Below are 21,135 nucleotides of genomic sequence, written 5' to 3'. Positions count from 1 at the left end.
GAGTGAGTGAGTTTAGTTTTACGCCGCTTTCAGCAATATTCCGGCAATATCACGGCGGGGGACACCAGAAATGGGCTTCACACAATGTGCCCATGTGGGGAATCGAACCAGGGTCTTCAGCGTGTTGAGGAACGCCTTACACACTAGGCTACCCCAGCGCCCCAAGAGTCTTCAGCATTATACGGGGTAACACTGCATTTTGCAGGGATACCCCACAAAGACACATTACATTATCTTTAATGACCAGTCATTGTTTTGTGCCTTGAACGCAGAGCGCCAGACAGGTAATGAGTACCATCTGTTAATGTCTTGTCATACCATACCTGTATCCTGTACACGGGTACACATATCTCACGTCTCTACCATGTATCCCACACCTGTAGCCTCTATAATGCACCCATATCCCACATCTGAAGCCTTTATCCAACAGTCATGTATCTCACATCTTTATCGCACATCTTATCCTGTATCCTACATCCATACCCTATATCCCACATCTGTACCTCATATACCGCATTGATATTTGTGATCTGTATTCCATATCAATATCCCACATCTGTACCCTGTATCCACACCCATATCCCACATTGATATCCAATATCCCACATCCATATCCAATATTGGTACCTTGTATACCACATTGTTACCCAATATTCCACATCCATATCCAGTATTGGTACCTTGTATACCACATTGTTACCCAATATCCCACATCCATATCCCATATTGGTACCTTGTATCCCACATCGGTACCTGGCATCGCCCATACCTGTATCCTACAACCATATCCCACATCACAACCTGTTACAACCACCATCAGTGTATACTACAAACCATATCCCCACATCTACTCACCCATATACTACAACCATCATGTATACACCCAGTATACTACCCTGTATACTACAACCATATCCCACATCTACACCATGTATACAACACCATATCCCACATCTACGTGTATACAACACCTGTACCCTGTATACTACAACCATATCCCACGTCAGTACCCAGTATACTACAACCATATCCCACATCTACACCATGTATACAACACTTGTACCCAGTATACTACAACCATATCCCACATCTACACCACGTATACAACACCTGTACCCTGTATACTACAACCATATCCCCATCGTCGCCAGTACCCACTATATATACTACAACCATATCCCACATCTACACCACGTATATACAACACTTGTATACGGTATACTACAACCATATCCCACATCTACACCCATCGATACAACACCACCCTGTACCCATGTATACCACGTATACAACACCTGTACCCTGTATACTACAACCATATCCCACATCTCACCATGTATACAACACCTGTACCCTGTATCCTACAGCTCCAACACAAACATCCCATAAACTAATATGTTACTCACTCGCTCTCCAGCTCAGCAACGGTGCATTTGTACTGTGCAGTTGAGAAGAGACAGATATCTGCAAACTGCCGCACTGCATGTGCAAACAAAACATCAACAAATGAACATATAAGACATAGATGTATATTAGACATGAGACAGGTGAAAAAACAAACACAGTGACAATGCATCAGATACATAGCAGCATCAACAGTCTTTCTGAAATGCCACCATACTGCAAAATGTGGATGCTCCCAGCCAAATATTTAAAATGACTGACAGAACACCACTCAACATGGTACAGATCCATGTCAAGTGCGGCAAAATAAAACAAAATAAAAAAATAATAAGATTAACATATGTTTTTACTGTACACTGGCTTATCATTTTGCATGCAAGCATGTCTTTTTTGCAAACTAGTCATCAGGAAAACATTGTTCTTATTTTAAGAGACACTAACGCTATTTAGGTATGTTATATAATCATCATTCACCCTTCAGTTAATGATGACAGAATCAGACACAATTTGAGTCCCATGCTGGGAATCAAACCTAAACTCTTACACTAGATGACAACCTTCTCCTTATGGTCATGAAGACTTTGTCTGTTACAGTTTGGACTTCTTACACCAGGTGACAACCTTCTCCTTATGGCCATGAAGATTTAGTCAGTAAGAGTTTGGACTTCTTACACCAGGTGACAACCTTGTCCACATGGTCAAGAAGACTTTGTCTGTTACACTTTTTGACCTCTTACACCAGGTGACAACCTTGTCCTCATGGCCAAGAAGGCTTAGTCTATTACGGATTGGATCTCATGTTTTCAAGGCCAAGATGGTTTGCCTAGCCCTGATTTAGGCAACACGTAGAATACTTACCAATACGTTATTGAAAGCCACACAGCAATATTTCAGCAATTGATGGCAGTCTATAACCAAGTTTGTTCCCGACAATCCAGTGATTGAGAGCTATCTACTCCACCAGACATAATGACACAGTTGAGTCATTGAGCCAGACCACCAAATCCCGGTGGACACATCATACAACATGTAGGTTTTGCTAAGCATCAATTTTAACCTGGACCTTTAATGGTTAGTTTCCAAAAGGTTTGTGACTGTTTCTAATCTGATGTGCGTGACAAATGGCCTGCATTATCTGTGTCGAGCAGCAGATAGTTTGGGAAAGCTCCCAGGACCGATCCATCATGTTTTCTTTCTATCTGATCATTGACCTTCTGACTTATGCTTGCCATTATGTGGACTCATCATCTCTAGTGATAGATAAGACCTATTAGATGTCCGTGCCACCGTAATTTGTGAAGAGAAAGAGGTTTTAGTCCCAACTCTTAATAACACATGACAGCTCTCTGCAGCTTTGGCTGTCGACATTGTACACCGAGCCTTGAAGGTCATGCTGGTGAAATGGACTTAAAATGTCAAATGACTAAAACAAGCTCATTGCAGAAACATTATCGTACACTTTCGGAGGAATTCTCTAAAGATGACTCATTGTTTGTCAACATTTATATGTGATGCCACCCCCAGTGAGGATCTCAACACCTTCCTTTCTGCTACTTTCATGCACGCGACTTGTGGTGTCATGGGTAGAGCAGGTTTGGTAGGTGTTTGGAACACCTGGTGTCACCATGACATTATATTCTATGATCCAATCATATATTTTTCATCACAATTTTGTCTTTCACCGCTGTGGAATCCTTTATTGCAGATATTTGAGGTGAGTGAGTGAGTGAGTATGGTTTTATACCACTTTTAACAGTATTTCAGCAATATCACGGCAGGGGACACCAGAAATGGGCTTCACACATTGTACCCATGTGGGAAATCGAACCGGGGCATTTGAGGTGAATTATTCCCTGGTGCAGGTATACTACAGTTCTAAAGGACATCGACAGTAACGTCAGTTTGTGCTTCAATGGCAGACGCTTGAGGCCCAGTGTGCTGAAGTGGTAGCGACGGGCTGAAAGTTCACGTAGATCCCATCGTCTTCCAGGGGGAAATGTTTCATTTGTAAGCCTGCAGGGTGCTATTTGACTTGCATGTCTGGAATTGACCTTGCAGATCAATGTATTGATTTGTCCACGGCATCTAAAAGGTCTCGGACTTCATTCTTGTATACACAGGATTAGTCCACAGGGGAGAACTGTCGTGGTCTGACATGGATCAAATTGACACAAACAGAGCCTCCACACACACGAAACTAGCAGAACTGTTGTATGTAGGGATCCTGGCAGGGATTGCACTCGCACTGAGATAGTACTGAAAGTGAGATAGTACTGGTACTGAGTTGGTAGTACTGATACTGAAATAGTACTGATACTCTGATACTGAAATAGTACTGATACTGAGATAGTACTGATAGTGAGACAGTACTAATACTTAGTTGATAGTACTGATAGTGAGATAGTACTGATAGTGAGATAGTACTAGTACTGAGTTGATAGGACTGACTGTGAGATAGCACTGATAGTGAGATAGTACTAGTACTGAGTTGATAGGACTGACTGAGATAGTACTGATACTGACTTGATAGTACTGACTGGACCTGACAGATAGTATTGAAAGAGAAATAGTACTGATATTGAGATGATAGTACTAATATTTTAAATATTGTTGAAATTGAAATAGTAGATAGTACTTATATTGAGATAATGCTGAAATTGAGACAGTAGATAGTACTGGTATTGACATTATACTGAAAGTGAAATAGTAGATAGTACTGACATGGAGATTAAAAGTCAGATAGTAGATAGTACTGGTATTGAGATAAAGGTGAAAGTGTGAAAATAGTGAGTGACTTTGGTTTAATGCCACATTTAGCAATATTCCAGTAATATCAAGGCAGGGGACACCAGAAATGGACTTCACACATTTTACCCATATGGGGAATCAAACCCGGGCCATTCGGTGTGACGAGAGAACGCTTTAACCACTAGGCCACCCCACCGCCCCCGAAAGTGTGAAAACAGACAGTACTGGTATTGAGGCCATAGCAGTGTCATATGAGGTGTAAAACATCATCTCATCAGATGCAGAAGAAGGAATACTGTGTCACATGACAGTTCCAGCCGTTCAATCCTGGAGCAGGCATTAGGACAGTGTGAACATCCAGACACAGCTGGCAGTGTTGCAACATAAGACCATGAGAAATACCTGCAATACTGCACCCTGGGAATATACCGAACTGGGCGGGTTTGGTCAAAGCCATTTTGACCTGTACGGCAGGTAGGTCATGACCTGACATTTTGATGTAGGAGAAAAGTCAGACATGACACAGGTCCTCAGCATTTACCAATGTGGTGAAACCCACGAAATAGGTAAGATGTGGAACCAAAACTTGGAACTGTATTCATTCAGGGGGAGGTAATCAACGAGCCACCTTAGTTATTCTACAGCTGACTGACTGACTGAATTTGGTTTTACGCCGCTTTCAGCAATATTCCAGCAACATCACGGCGGGGGACACCAGAAATGGGCTTCACACATTGTGCCCATGTGGGGATTCGAACCCGGGTCTTCGGCGTGACGAGCCAACGCTTTAACCATTAGGCTACCCCACCGCCCCAGTTATTCTACAAATATTCTAACATAAACATAAAGATTTAAATTCTGTACTAGATACTGATTATGAAACAGAGAAACACCATCTGGAGACAACCTTCTGCCTCGTCAATCAACATGATCAAAATTGAAAGGAACAAAATGGAATATTACACAAACAGCCTTGACCACCGTGTGGTGTGTCACATGCAGTGTTGTCTTACGCCAACTCCCAGTCTTATCTCGTTTCAGTCATCACAATTATGCCTCGTGTTACATCCTCTGTAATCACACTCCGTCGGACTGTATGTCAACATGCCCTACCACCAACCATTATCAGTGAATGGCATCGTGCTATTTCTGTACTGTATCTACACTCATATTTCACACCTCATTATGGGCTGGTATCACCAACTGTCATATACTCATATTTTACACCTCGTTATGGGTTGGTATTACCAACTGTCATGTCACTGGATAATCATAAGAATAACAATAATAATTGTTCTACTGCTGCTGCTACTATCACTGCCTCTGCTACATGTACTACATATACGATTACTAGTATTAGACGTATGTATCATATTCACCTCATATTGCAGCCGACCCGTGAATTATAATTGATCTTCAGTAACACATGCTTGTCGTAAGAGGCGACTAACGGGATTGGGTGGTCAGCTTTGCTGACTTGGTTGACACGTCATCATATCCCAATTGCATAGATCGATGCTCATGCTGTTGATCACTGCATTGTCTGGTCCAGACTCGATTATTTACAGACTGACGCCATATAGCTGGAGTATTGCTGAGTGTGGCATAAAACTTCACTAACTCACTAGCTACTACTACTACCAGTATTACTACTACTACTACCACCACTATTACTGCTGCTGCTGCTGCTACTACTACTACTACTACTACTACCACTACTACTACTACTACTACTACTACTACTACTACTACTACTAATTAATAGTGAGTGGAATTAACTGAGAGACAAGATCACAGGCCAGGAAGTAGGATACTCAAAGTAATGTGTTTTGTATCAGTGTGTCTGTATTGTCATCTCCCTTGGGAGTATACAATCAGCGGGAGAACCGACCTGAACACTGATCTTAGTGATGATTGTGACATGAGTCATCATAAAGCCTTACTCATATACGGAATGACATTACACTTGAAACATTCAATCAGACATCATTTCTTAATTTGTACAGTCAATATTGAGAGACTGAACGGTAATTTGATTAAACAACGCTTATGAGTTTTATTTCAAGTATATCATTGCATCCTGAAGCGAGTCAGGTTATTGATGTTTAGTATCCTGCACAACCACGGCGTCTAGATCAGTCTCAGACACACCAACATGAGAACCACACCGAACCTCTCCTCTTGCATCCATTACTGATATAATCAACCTCATTGAAACACAGTCTTGATGCTGACCTCAGCAATATTCCACCTATATGACGACAGTCAGTAAATAGTCCAGCCTGGACCAGACAATCCGATGACTGACACTATGAGCATTATTATTACTGACAAACCAACCCCCCTTGATCTTATCACCTCTTACGACAAGTATGGACTGCTGGGGACCTTTAGTCTTACCTGGATCACCAACAGGTGTCCCTTATCAATGAAATATACTGTGAGAAACAAATAAAAAACCACAAGAAAATTCAAGCGTTCCTTTATCATTTTCCAGTTTTCATCACCAGCTTTGAATAGCATTGGGATGATGAAAACAGGAAAATAATAAAACGCTTGCATTTTCTTGTGATCCTTTACCTGTTTCTCTCAGTGTATCTTTAAATGGCGTTTCAGAAGCTGTAGCAAAGATGGTGGACGTACAGATCTCATTCAGAGTATAAAAACTGAGAGCCATCAGCTCTTCATTTTTTCTCATGAAATATCAGACGCTATACCAACAACAGCAACAATCAATCTAATTCCATCATTTCAAACAGCAAAAACTGTTGCCTGGCAACCTGTAGCTCACAATAACATGCATGATACATATATTATACCACCTGTAGTGCTACAGCTGATATACAACAGTGAATATAACAATATTCCAACATGCATAGATTGCCATTTCCTACACAGTTTCAGTAGTTGTTTGTCCAGACTGACCTGACTGTTGGCCAGCAACACGGGATATATAGACAGTTAACACACATCCACTGCTAGACACTGAACACCTCTGTGACATTCAAATATACTCTGTGATAGTCCCATAATGCAATTCTGTTTGACTTCAACAATTTTAGAAAACTGACGAAACAATTTAAATGTGAGATTACAACTAAATATTGAATCTATCACAATTTTAAATAAAGTTAAATGAGGCATTAGATTTTAATTGATAAAATGTATGCCATTTACGATGTATGTTGGTAAATGTGTTTATTATGTAAATAACTGCATTGCATCAGGGTCTGAAGGTGTTTTCAAAGTTTAAGTTTTTAAAAATTATTTTTAAGTTAGAAACAGAATTGCATTGTGAAGAGAACAAGTCATACATTGTGTTGTTTTGTGATGGACGACTTACAGCATATCCTCATCAGCGATCACATGTGTCTGCTCATTGGTCTCATGGAGAACCAGGCTCATTAATTGAATTGCTAACAGAAGAACCAATCAGATGTCATATACACAGGAAAGAACCAATCATATTTCAGATACAGAGGGAGAAAATGTAGGAAGGACCAATGATATTTGAGATACTGTAGGAATGGACCAATCATATGTCAGATATGGCTGGAAGGACCAATCATTTTTCAGATAAAGTAGGCAGGGGCCAATCTTATTTCAGATACTTTTCAAGCACCAGTAATTGTCTTAAATACAGCAAAACCATGCCTTACATAGTCCAACAGCCAATGCGATAGAAACAATGGCCTATGAGACTGTGGCATCGACTTCAAAGGATGACCCACAAACGCATTCCGTTCTTATTAAACAACTACGTCACAAAATACACAAGGTAACTTTCTCACTTTTGCCAATAAGGTACATGAGAAATCATGTAAAATCTTTAAAGCATTTATATAGACTGTAATTGTGAGATATTACACAGTGGTAAGAAATTGTCCACCACTGATCAGAACTAGATGCAGGATATACCACAGTCAGCATAATAAGCACATTTCACTAATAATGACGAAGGAGTGCTAATTATGTTGGTTACGGTAAAGGCCCTACAAAACAGCATTGAAAGATTATCAAGTTTATTACCAACTATGGAATTAACTTTAAGTAATAATAAACTGTACTAAGAGTATATTTACCTGAAATTTTGATTTTCTTGACAGTTTTACTTGTGTTATTGTCCACCAAAACATTTATCGCTAGCCCCTCTCCATGGTAATATTTCTGAAATAAAATAAACAAACCATCAACAAATCAGCAAAAAACACAAAGAATATAAAAATTGAAACACAAATTTTTTAATTTTTTAATTGTATAAAATGCACTGAGTTATGATGACGACTCCATCACACAATGAAGCAATACCTTGTTGTGTGTTCTAGCAATCAACTTGGCCACCACATGTACTGCATGACAGCCATTTTGTAATATCTTATATTTGGGATTACACTTTCTCAGCAAAGTACAGATTCTAGTACCTTTAACAGGTTGAGACCCATCTGGGATTCGAACCCCTACTCTCAGAGTCAGGCACCTAATCGCCAGCACACAGAGTCAACAATCTAACCTACTCAGCCACCACAGCTTCCCCCAACATAGAGGCCAGACAACAGGTAGTCAACATCACATACCTTGTGTACCCCTCTGACAAATGTAAATTGGAACGGCTCCCACTGTCAAAAGCTATGTAGACACAATACATTTTAGAAAGTGGTCAAATGAAACATGCTATATTTGGGATTACATTTTCTCTGTGAAGTACGGATTCCAGTACTTTTATCAGGTTGAATACCATCCGTGGGGTACACAAGGGGATATAGGTACTAGAATCTGATCTTTACAGAGTAAGTGTAATTCCAAATATAACATATGGTACATCAAAAAGTTGGTATCAAAATTACAAAAAAATTGAAATCCATACGTCAAGCTTGATGTCATCTCTTCTGATCATGTTATTCCAGGAGGACATGTGTTTCACCCACCTCTTTGTCCAGCGATGCTTCTAGTCTAATGTTCCCGGGGCTCATCATGAAGTCTTTGACTGCCTCAGCATTTGGCTGCGGTGCTGGCTCCTCGGGAGCATATGTTAACTTGCGGATAGCTAAACGAACAGAGTTCCTGGAAACAGAAAACTCACATTCTTTAAACCATATACATTTATATTAAATGAGAGTGTGAGTCTTACACCTCTTTCAGAAATATTCAAACTTCATGGCAAGGGACTGACTGACTGACTGAGTTTGGTTTTACGCCGCCTTAAGCAATATTCCAGCAACATCACGGCAGGGGACACCAGAAATGGGCTTCACACATTGTGCCCATGTGGGGATTCGAAGCGGGGTCTTCGGCGTGACGAGCCAACGCTTTAACCATTAGGCTACCCCACAGCCCCATGGCAAGGGACCAAAATTAGGTTCCTCTCTGAGGAATCAAACCCAGACCTTTGGTGTCATGACCAAACACCTCAACCACTGTGCTACCCAAACCTCTTTATTGTATCTGCAGATGTATGTTTTAGCTTAAAATGATGTCTTGATGAAATAACTTGTGACTTTATTAATGATTTCATTTCTTATGAAATTAATAATTTTGGAGCTTTTTTAGTTTCACTCTGTTTTAAACTCAAAATGACTCACAATCAACACCAACAAGTTCCACCAAGTCTGGGTTTGGATACATGCCATACAGACATTAATGTGAGTTGCGTAAATGGGTTAATCAAGATTTAAGCAAATGGCGTACTGCACGTGTCACGTACAGACATCAACTAGGCACAGTTGAGTTCCACGCTTGGCATAAAATACGTCACAAACATCAAATAAACATCACAGCTAATGTTTTTTCAACAGGTTGGTTGGTTTGTTGTTTAACGCTGCACTCAGCAATATTCCAGCTGTTTTTTTAAGAGATTTCAATAGCTGTGTATAGCATTTTTAAAATATATAAATTGAAAATAAAAATAACATATACGTCTCAAAGACCATCAGCCAATTTCATTGCAATTTACGAGGCAGTAAATGTTTTTGCCAATTTCCCAAACTGACTGTAACCTAATCAGCATGAAACTCTTCTAAATCAACGTTGTAACAACTTATTCTGACTGCTGCATGGGGATGATATACAGGCTTATATCTGCCTAGCTGCCATCATGGTGTCTGGTTACAGAACAGGTGGTAACATATGTAATATTTAGCAGTATCAACCGATGAGCCATGTTGGTATGAGCCATATTGGTATGCTAACTTTTCAATATGAAATATATGTTGGTTCCTAATACTTGCAATAAATCAAATGTACAATCAGAAACTAATCACGGTTGTGATCACTGATCTGGGGATTTGACTGGCCCTGAGGGGATCTGGGAATATCGTCTTGGCGTGGAGGTTGTGGAGCAGGATAGGCTTATCTCCCCATAACATTTCTAGGTCAGATAAAGGCCCAGCATCTCACATGTATCTTTGTCCCTCGTTCCTACGTCAGAATAGGACAAGCACCAAATGCTTGTCTCCTTGACACTTCTTGATTTGGGTAAGTCCTAGGATCTCATGTCTCCCAAACGAGTTTCTAGGGCAGAATGAGTCCCCTCACCAAAGGGTTGTCTTCCCATAGCTTTTCTAGGGCAGAATAGGTCTCCTCACCCAAGGTTTGTCTCCCCATAGCTTTTCTAGGTCAGAATAGGTCCCCTCACCCAAGGTTTGTCTCCCCATAGCTTTTCTAGGGCAGAATAGGTCCCCTCACCCAAGGTTTGTCTCCCCATAGCTTTTCTAGGGCAGAATAGGTCCCCTCACCCAAGGTTTGTCTCCCTATAGCTTTTCTAGGGCAGAATAGGTCCCCTCACCCAAGGTTTGTCTCCCCATAGCTTTTCTAGGGCAGAATAGGTCTCCTCACCCAAGGTTTGTCTCCCCATAGCTTTTCTAGGGCAGAATAGGTCTCCTCACCCAAGGGTTGTCTCCCCATAGCTTTTCTAGGGCAGAATAGGTCCCCTCACCCAAGGTTTGTCTCCCCATAGCTTTTCTAGGGCAGAATAGGTCCCCTCACCCAAAGTTTGTCTCCCCATAGCTTTTTCTAAGGCAGAATAGGTCCCCTCACCCAAGGTTTGTCTCCCTATAGCTTTTCCTAGGGCAAAATAGGTCCCTCTCACCCAAGGTTTGTCTCCCGATAGCTTTTCTAGGGCAAAATAGGTCCCCTCACCCAAGGTTTGTCTCCCCATAGCTTTTCTAGGGCAGAATAGGTCTCCTCACCCAAGGGTTGTCTCCCCCAGAATAGCAAAGTTTGTCTCCCCATAGGGCAGAATAGGTCCCCTCACCCAAGGTTTGTCTCCCTAGCTTTTCTAGGCAGAATAGGCTTCTCCCTATAGCTTTCTAGGTCAGAATAGGTCCCTCACCCAAGGTTTGTCTCCCCATAGCTTTTCTAGGGCAGAATAGGTCCCCTCACCCAAGGTTTGTCTCCCCATAGCTTTTCTAGGGCAGAATAGGTCCCTCACCCAAGGTTTGTCTCCCCATAGCTTTTCTAGGGCAGAATAGGTCCCCTCACCCAAGGTTTGTCTCCGATAGCTTTTCTAGGGCAGAATAGGTCCCCTCACCCAAGGTTTGTCTCCCCATAGCTTTTCTAGGGCAGAATAGGTCCCTCACCCAAGGTTTGTCTCCCCATAGCTTTTCTAGGGCAGAATAGGTCCCCTCACCCAAGGTTTGTCTCCCCATAGCTTTTCTAGGGCAGAATAGGTCCCCTCACCCAAGGTTTGTCTCCCCATAGCTTTTCTAGGTCAGAATGGATCTCCAGTAACTCTTGCACATATCCCTGTATGGCTTTTATGTCAGAATAATACCCTATGCTTTACAACTCCCAGGGTTACCAGGTCAGAATAGGTCCCTAGTAACTTCATACCTCTCTCCCTAGAGTGAGGCCAAATAGGACTCCAGCAACTCTTACACATCCCTATAAGTAGTGTTGGGAATCGGAAACCAAAACCACTATCGATTATCGGAAGACTTGAGGTGAACGATTATCGAGTATCATCGAAATATATACATTTTTAATAAAATCATCAATTATAAGGACATTTCCCCAGGTTTTTTCTAATTAGTGTTGTTTATAACTGATACTGTCATGTAATTAAATGCACACATGCAAGAAAGACATTGGAATTGTATTTAAACAATAAAAGTGGTTAAAATTTTACAATGCGCATAGCGTTACGTTCTTGAGCGCATGTTTGTTCGTGAATATTCGTCAAATTTAATCTTTAGCTTAATTCATTCAGGTGTGTTATACTAAAACAACCAAATTCCGATTAATTGAAAATATGTTTTTTACAATCAATCATCATTTTTAATCCTTCTTTCGATCGATTTTCGATTATTTTCTATCATCGGAACACCACTACCTATAGGTTCCCAAGTCACAACAGGTCCCTAAACACCCAATACTTGGCTATCTGTTGAGGTTCCAGGGCAAGACACGTCTCTAACATCAAGAGTAAATCAAAACAGTCAACCACAATCCTGCTTGTGGCTGATTTCTCCAGCTATAACATATCACCAGGGACTTAATTACCGTAGGTCTTAGACACAGCTAACAAATTGCTCTGATAATGGAAAGATAACATTCAATCGCTCTACTGTTATGAAACACACCCAAAATAAAAAAACAAAAACAATTATAATCCAAAATATTGTCTTAAAGACTCAAATATATGAAATTTTCCACACAAACACAGATCTCTAATCACTATCCATTTCTACAGCTTCAGCCCGAACGTTTTTTCAACATTTTCTTTAAATTTGCTCCCAAAGCATCTCTTTGCCTGCATTATGTGCCAGTCCGTCAGTGCCAATGAACGGCACACAACTAGCCTAGAGGGTGTGAGTCGGAAATACGTAGGCCCCAGTCTGATCAATAACCTGATTAGACCAAACGGTCAGCCTGACCTTAGCCCCAAGAACTCCCATGGCCCTAGATGACAACATGATCAAGAGTCAAATTTAGCACACTATAATTGAAGTTTGACAGGATATTCCTCGGTACTCTTTCCATGCTGACACTACTCATTCTGTGTGGTAATCATTGACTTTAGTCGGACATTATAGCTCACAACCATTTTAGTTCCATTTTGGAGACGGAAAAAACATAATGTCGACATACAGATGAACATATAATCGCTTGGAAATCACTAAATGTATTTCCTATGCAACAAGCAAGAAAACTGTCATTCTGTTCTTCTCTTTGAAAATATCTGTAGGTGTATTATTACAGTTCGAAGCGCAGAATATTTTATACTGAATCAAGCAACCCAGTTTTTTGTCTGTTGTTTAACGTCAGCAATATCATAGCTATATGGCCTCAGTGTGTAAATAATCCAGTCTAGACCAGTCAATCCAGTGATCAACAGCATGAGCATCCATCTGCGCAATTGGGAACCGATGACATGTGTCAACCAAGTCAGCGAGCCTGACCACTCGATCCTATTAGTCGCCTCTTACGACAAACATGGGTTACTGAAGGCCAATATTCTAACCCGGACCTTCATGGGTCACAAGTCGTAATGAGGAACACAAGTCGTGTAAACAATCAAGTCTGGACCAGTCAATCCAGTGATCAACAGCATGAGCATCGATCTACAGAATTGTAATACCCTGACATTGGTGGGCATGTCATTGCATATATCTGTAGATGAATGACAATATTGTTTGGATGATTTAATCCTGACTATATTTAGACTTTATTTAGTCTTCCACCTTAAAATTGGAATATTGTTGACCAGCATGAAACTGATGAAATAATGAGTGAGTGAGTGAGTTTTGGCGGGGAGCACCAGAAATGGGCTTCACATATTTTACCCATGTGGGGAAACCAACCCGGGTCTTCGGCGTGATGAGCGAACGCTTTAACCACTAGGCTACCCCACCACCCCTGATGAAATAGGCCAAACAAAATACATACAAAACGTCCTGATGAACAGAAGGCATTCTCATTCACTTTCTTTTTTTCCAAAGTCTATCCCTAAAATCAATCTTTCTGTCATCAATTTCAATGTATACTTATTTTACTATTTTATCCTCTGTATGCATTGTATGTATGCTTTTATGTAGCGCCGTGAGCATGTATCAGTGGGTGGAAAATGGCACGCTAAAAATATCCATTATTATTATTATTATTATTTCCAGGTATTAGTTTAATAGTTTAATATTACTCTTGTTTTATCAGAAATGGGATCAGACAATTCCACACAAACAAATAAATACTTTCAGTTCATATCACAGCAGCCTCTAAATAATCAAATTTGTCAGAGTCAAAATGGTGGTTGAAGTTATGAGAATGATCTGACACAGTTTGTGAAATAGTTTCCAAATTTTGCTAGTAAGTCGGGATAGCTATGCCTGAAAGTTACTAGTCCACAAAAACATTCACTAGCCCCAAATTTGAATGTAGAAACTAAGCAAAGTCGGAGAGAGTGATATATTTACAAAATAACTCCATGAAATTTCACTAGCAAGTTGGGCCAGTGACTGTAGAGATTTAATGTAGTACTGGATTTTTACTAGCCATGGGCTAGCAGGCCAGTGGCTATTTCGCACACTGATCTGACATCCCCATCTGGTTACAATGTCAAACAAACTCTATGGTTGGTGTGAATTGTGACCTTTGATCACTGAGACCCCACCATTTGATCCTCTAGTGCAGGTATAGTCGTAACTACAGGGTATATAGTGTATACTCACCTCTTGTGGGGCTTCTCCTCAATTGAATCTGCTACAAATGTCTTCATCTCATAGTCCACACCACATGGCTGAAACAGAGAAATACGACTGATATCATCTCAGTACCATGGTAATACGACTGATATCATCTGAGTACCATGATAATATGACTGATATCATCTGAGTACCATGGTAATATGACTGATATCATCTGAGTGCCATGGTAATATGACTGATATCATCTGAGTGCCATGGTAATATGACTGATATCATCTCAGTACCATGGTAATATGACTGATATCATCTGAGTGCCATGGTAATATGACTTTTATCATCTCAGTACCATGGTACTATGACTGATATCATCACAGTACCATGGTAATATGACTGATATCTTCTGAGTGCCATGGTAATACGGCTGATATTACCTGAGTACCATCACTGGCAATACATCTGATATCCAAGAACCATTACTGATGATACATCTCATACATCAACAGGATATCTCCAAACAACCAGTACTATGACTCGTATTATATACACATTATCACTGGAGTCACCTGTGCAATATACCTGGCATCACCTGTATATCTCATACAAACATATATTGGTAATATAACACGTATCACTTCTACCTTACCTATCAGTATGCGAAGTTATCTGGTAGAATCAGAATATTTCACAGAAAGGCTTTGAATGTTCCTAATGATACATATGACACAGTTGACAAATGTTTTTCCAAACTTACCATCTCAACTGAGAGACAACATAAGTAAGATTCTGGCTTTTATTTCATACAACTCAGCAATCATCGAATCAGCTTAGCAAGGTGATGAGCGTGTGAGTGAGTGTGTTGGGTTTAATGCCCCTTTGGACAGTATTCCAGTTACATGACAGTATGTCAGCCTGATGTAGGAGGAAAGAGATGCAGGTGGACGTCTACCACTGATGGTGAAACCAGTCTCCACAGGTGACTTGGTGCTGACAAACCTACAAACACACTTGGCAAATCAGGGATTCAAACCCTGTCACAGGTTCTGGCATTCTAAGGGACACAACTCCCACAGTGAAATACAGTGCTTTAGATGACCTGTGACCAAATCAATGTTTTGAATATTAACATTTTGGATGTATCACAAATAACAATTTAGAGCAATAGTTTGTTATTGCCTACTGTTGCTAGTACCAAGCCTACCCTCTCACTAAACAGTTGTCTGTAAATCAAGAACAAAATAAACACTATTACTTTGATTGAATGTTGCTTATACCATACAATATCACCCATTTGCATGTATTATGAGTCTGGGCCAGGAAAACCATGAGGGACAGAACGAGTGAGTGAGTGAGTGAGTTTTATGCCGCTTTTAGCAATAATCGAGCAATATCACAAAGGGGGACACCAGAAATGGGCTTTTGTACACATTGTACCCATGTTGGGAATCAAACCTTGGTCTTTGGCACGACAAGCGAATGCTTTAACCTCTAGGCTACCCCACTGCCCCAGTGACAGAACAAACCAGCAGTCAGCAAATGCAGTCACAGAGGGTTACTCTGACCCAGCATCTCACATAGATACAGCAGTCTTTAACCATCATTTTACTGTTATGTCCCAGAAAGAGACTGTTTCAGAGCGCGAGTCTTATCAGTTACTGATGCCATATATATGTTCTGGAGGTTGTGATAAGTTATCATATATCACCTAGTTATCATATATAAACTGCTATCAGAAAGATAAAGTATCTCATAGTTCCAACATGACTGTAAACAGTAAACAAACTGAAATATACACTACCACACTTTGTACACAACCTGACCCTCTGAAACACCTTTCAACAGGGCTAAAACCAAGTATTGCCTTATGATATATAAAAACATTAATCTGTGTGGCCCCAAACAGGATCCGTATGGTGTGTGATACGAGATCTGTATCCAGTGTGTGATACGTGATATATGACATGTCTGTGTATGATCATGTGACAAGACAAACATCATTCAGCCTTCCATTTCCGCTACAGTCGCATTACTGTAGAGATTTTTCATAATTTTGTACTCATGAAAATTCTAGCTATGTGACAGCCTGTTCATAAAGTTGGACCAGACAATCCAGTGACAAAACCACACATTACACTGCCTCTTATGATTGTGTACAGAAACAAAATTCCCTCCCCAGACTCTTTGGAATTCTGTGATCCAAGAAATAAATATACTGGCCTTAAACATGGCTTAATATTCTGACAAAATCCCCAAATATGGGGAACAAATAATTGTTGAGAAGTGTTCATCCAGTTTATAACATGTTATATCTGAGTATATACTTCATAGACCATCCATGAACACGTCTTTAAAATTAGTTTACATTAAACTAAGTTCATGAAGAACATGGTAATAACAAAATGAAGGATATAACAAAGTGTAGATTTGGTCACAGCCACTCCCTGTGCTTCAGTTGAACAGCATATAACGAATTATTGTTATAACAAACTAAAGTTTGTGGTCACTATCAGTTTGCTATAACTATAGTATACTGTACTTATGTTCTTCAACACAACCTTTCTTCCTCTACTGAAATTCAAGGAAACTAGATTTGCTCTAGATGATCGAGACTTCCCTTGGCTTTTAGTACCAAAAAGATAGATATATTGCTTCTTGAGCCATAGACAGTAAGCTATATATTGTGTTACTATGGTGATACAGAACCAGCAATCGGTAACTTGTGATGCTCTGGGGTTTGTGAAAACAGTTATATACTACTCAACTTTTGACAGGGATATTTTTACATTTCCATGCCACTCATAATAGCATGTAGCGTATGTTTAATCAGAATATCTGGTTATCCCTTTCAAAAGTTGAGAAGTATATGTTGACAAGTGCTGTTTGGGTGTAGTGGATACACAGTGAGTGAGTGAGTGATGTTTAGCTTCACTTATTTACAGTTTGGAGGAGAGGTGAGTGATGGGGCACATCTTCATCAAGCAAGGGTACTGACTAAACCAGATCACTGAGCCACATTGGGATTCGAACCCAGACAGCAGATCCTGGCCCAGCAGAGATCAAGTACTCTACCATGAACAACAGGTTCACTGATTCCAACAGGTCACGGTGACCTGGGGAGAGTTTTGATATGCAACTCTGTTTCAATCTGACTATAATACCAGATAAGGTAGTGCTTGCGACAGCTGCGTCAACTGTGTGCAGTATTGGCCAAGCTGAGTAGAAACATAATTGACAGCAAATATTAAACATGTATAAATATGGACACTTAGTGCATATTCATTTTTTTTCTCTAGGTAATACAATAACTTTATTGTGTATTCAATATTCCTGAAAAATAATAATATTTCAATAGTTAACAAAATGAAATTCATAGAAGCATTCATTTTTTAACTGGCTTGCAGACTGTGAAGGGTATATATAGTGTACAATTGGGGATAGGTTTGGATGTATGCTTGATAATTGTTGGTCAAATGAAATATGTAATGGCAGATGGGGCATACAAGCAGTGATTATAAGGGGATATTTCAGATTACTTGGGGTCACTACATGTATATACCTCTGGTTTCTTAACACCCTTCTCTTCAGGCTCCTGCTGTGAGGGAGAAATCTGATTGGTTAGTAAATGACTTGACTGTTAATTCTGCAGTAAATGTCTTGGAGAAATCTGATTGGTTGGTGAATGACTTGACCGTCATTTCTGCAGTCGCTGTTTGGGAGAAATCCGATTGGTTAGTGAATGACTTGACTGTTAATTCTGCAGTAAATGTCTTGGAGAATTCTCATTGGTTAGTGAATGACTTGACCACCAATTCTGCAGTCGCTGTCTGGGAGAAATCTGATTGGTTAGTGAATTACTTGACCGTCAATTCTGCAGTCATTGTCTTGGAAAAATCTGATTGGCTAGTGAATGACTTGACTGTCAATTCCACAGTCACTGCCTTGGAGAAACATGATTTGTTAGTGACAGTCATGAACATTGGTTAGTAAATGACTTGACAATTCATTCTGCAGCAAATGCCTTGGGGAAATCTGACTATGACTGAAACAACTTGGGAAAGCATGACAAGCTATACTGGTTAACATGGCCTGAAAGAAATGTTACTGACACATTGGTGGAGACACAAAGCCATTAGCTGCAGAGATAAATAATATAAACATGTCATCTGAAATGATTTCATCACTAAAAAAATTATGAAAACAAATCATCAAAAAAGGAATTATTCAGTTCAATTACCTTTTTACCTTCCTGAAGAAGACAGAAAGGTTATCAAATAAGCCAGGACAACATAACCATGGCGATAAATGTCGCTCATAACATTCAGAGATGCTGTAACAAGGGTAATCTCGACTTGTTTGTATTTCATTCCTGAAAAATGTGCTGCTACTTCATAAAAAGAAAACTTACTGTCTGCCAGACCCTCATTTTCACCTGAATATGATGAATAACGCATTGCATTCAAGGAAGTAAACTGTCACGAATGTTGTTTTAATGTGAAGATGTTTGTTTCTTTCCATTTTCTTTAGAGATTCTGAATCACAGGTCAATGGCATCAGCACATTTAGAATTCTGATATTGACTACACAATCTGATGAATGAGCACTACCTATTTCGGTGATATTATTGAAAAGAACGGACAATATGATCAATATATATTAGTTCCAGGAAATTACCTCGCTTAAATTCTGAAAAAAAAGAAAAGAAAAACAATTTCCATTTCCGCAGATTGATAACAAATTTGTGTAAAACAAGAAACCAATTGTTTCTATCCTAATCTGGGATGTCTGGGTGACAGGAAGTAAAGGTTGAGTACAAACCTTCCCAGTATCCCCTGGTGCGGGCTGAAGTGTGACGGAGGCTGGAGCATTTGGCGGCAGCTGGAACAGAAAATGACCGTTATTGATATAACAAAAAAACACACATTGAGTGAGTGAGTGACTGAGTACGGTTTTATGCCGTTTTTAGCAATATGTCAGCAGTATCAAAGCGCCGGGTCCCTGGAATGGGATTCACACATTGTACCCATTTTTTAATTAACCTTTGGTATGATGGGTGGAGACTTTAACCACGAAGCTACATCACCGCTCCAAATGTACATTGAAATAATTCCACGGCTCACCCCCTTATGCAGTCAACAGTTTAACATGTCATTGACAGAGTCACTTAAAAGTTGATGGCACAACTAATACCAATTCATTTCCTGCATATACTGTGTAAACACTATAACAAACATGCATATAAAGTACTTAATCTGTCATAACAATGACAAAGGGAAGTGCTTCTAAAACTATTCACGACACGCTGGATTTCTTGTCGCAGACTGAGCAGTAAAGAATAAACTTGGTTCAAGTGTTCAAACCAAAACGTTTACAGCAATTACTACTAGACTATGATACAACTCTTTGATGCAGTTGTTTCCTGAAAACCAATCTTGATACACACAATGAAATAAGGATTGCCATGTACACATATTTGTTTATTGAAACAGTGACAAATAAATTACAAGTGATTCAGTATCATTTTAAACTGTTTATCCTCAGAGAAACTAACTTGAAATACAGGGCCATGACCCATTAGCCACACGCACTGTGGAATCCTTTATCACAGATATTTGAGGTAAGTGAGTGAGTGAGTATGGTTTTACGCCGCTTTAAGCAATATTTCAGCAACATCACGGTAGGGGACACCAGAAATGGGCTTCACACATTGTACCCATGTAGGGAATCGAACCCGGGACTTCGGCGTGATGAGCGAATGCTTTAACCACTGGGCTACCCCACCACCCCCTAGCCCGGATGATGTCACTGACATGGAATTGTTGAGGATCAAATAAACAGTTTGTGATGCAGGGCTTAATTTAAGATATGTTAGCCTACTTGCACCAGGTGCAACCTAAGATAAAAACCTAGTTGCACCAGCCCGATTCCAGTTGCACTGCTTTTATTGCAATTTGTAATGAAAGAAATATGCTATTGAATTATTTAGATGTTTTATTTAGAAGTTTACTCACAAATTGACTTGCACCTGGTACAAGTTAGACTAATAACTAGGTTGCACTTTGTAATATTGGTTTGCACCAGTGCAAGTAACAAAGCACTAAATTGAGCCCTGAATTGTTATAGCTGATGTAATTAGTTAAAGGTCACATGCAACCAAAAAAATCAAACATAATTAAAACACAATTATCACTTCTTCATGACATATAATATGCATTGCTGATTATGAAAAAACAAATAAACAAAATTATAAGCGTATAATCGCAAATCAAAAGTGCAATATTTTGTACTTGGGTTTACCTCCCTCGAAACGAAGCAGCCGGATACCGAACCCAGTCAGAGAGGGTGGGTGTGC

At 39.9% G+C, this 21,135-nt stretch overlaps 1 protein-coding gene across 3 annotated transcripts in view; it reads right to left on the bottom strand.

Annotated features, from left to right (window-relative positions):
* Positions 1-21,135, bottom strand: part of LOC124277310 (arrestin red cell-like) — a 107,440-nt gene that overhangs the window by 15,644 nt on the left and 70,661 nt on the right. For all 3 annotated transcript variants that reach the window (XM_046712961.1, XM_046712962.1, XM_046712963.1), the window contains exons 5-9: positions 19,602-19,661; positions 14,814-14,881; positions 9,078-9,213; positions 8,235-8,319; positions 1,407-1,479 (exon numbers count right to left, since the gene is read on the bottom strand). In XM_046712961.1, the coding sequence (XP_046568917.1) occupies positions 1,407-1,479; positions 8,235-8,319; positions 9,078-9,213; positions 14,814-14,881; positions 19,602-19,661 (422 nt within the window). The remainder of the gene's footprint in view (positions 1-1,406; positions 1,480-8,234; positions 8,320-9,077; positions 9,214-14,813; positions 14,882-19,601; positions 19,662-21,135) is intronic.

This window comes from Haliotis rubra, unplaced genomic scaffold, assembly GCF_003918875.1.
Source record: "Haliotis rubra isolate DU_JTF1 unplaced genomic scaffold, ASM391887v1 Scf22, whole genome shotgun sequence".
Lineage (NCBI taxonomy): Eukaryota > Metazoa > Mollusca > Gastropoda > Lepetellida > Haliotidae > Haliotis > Haliotis rubra.
Note: the sequence above shows the minus strand (reverse complement) of the source record. Positions and strands in the feature narration are given on the sequence as shown.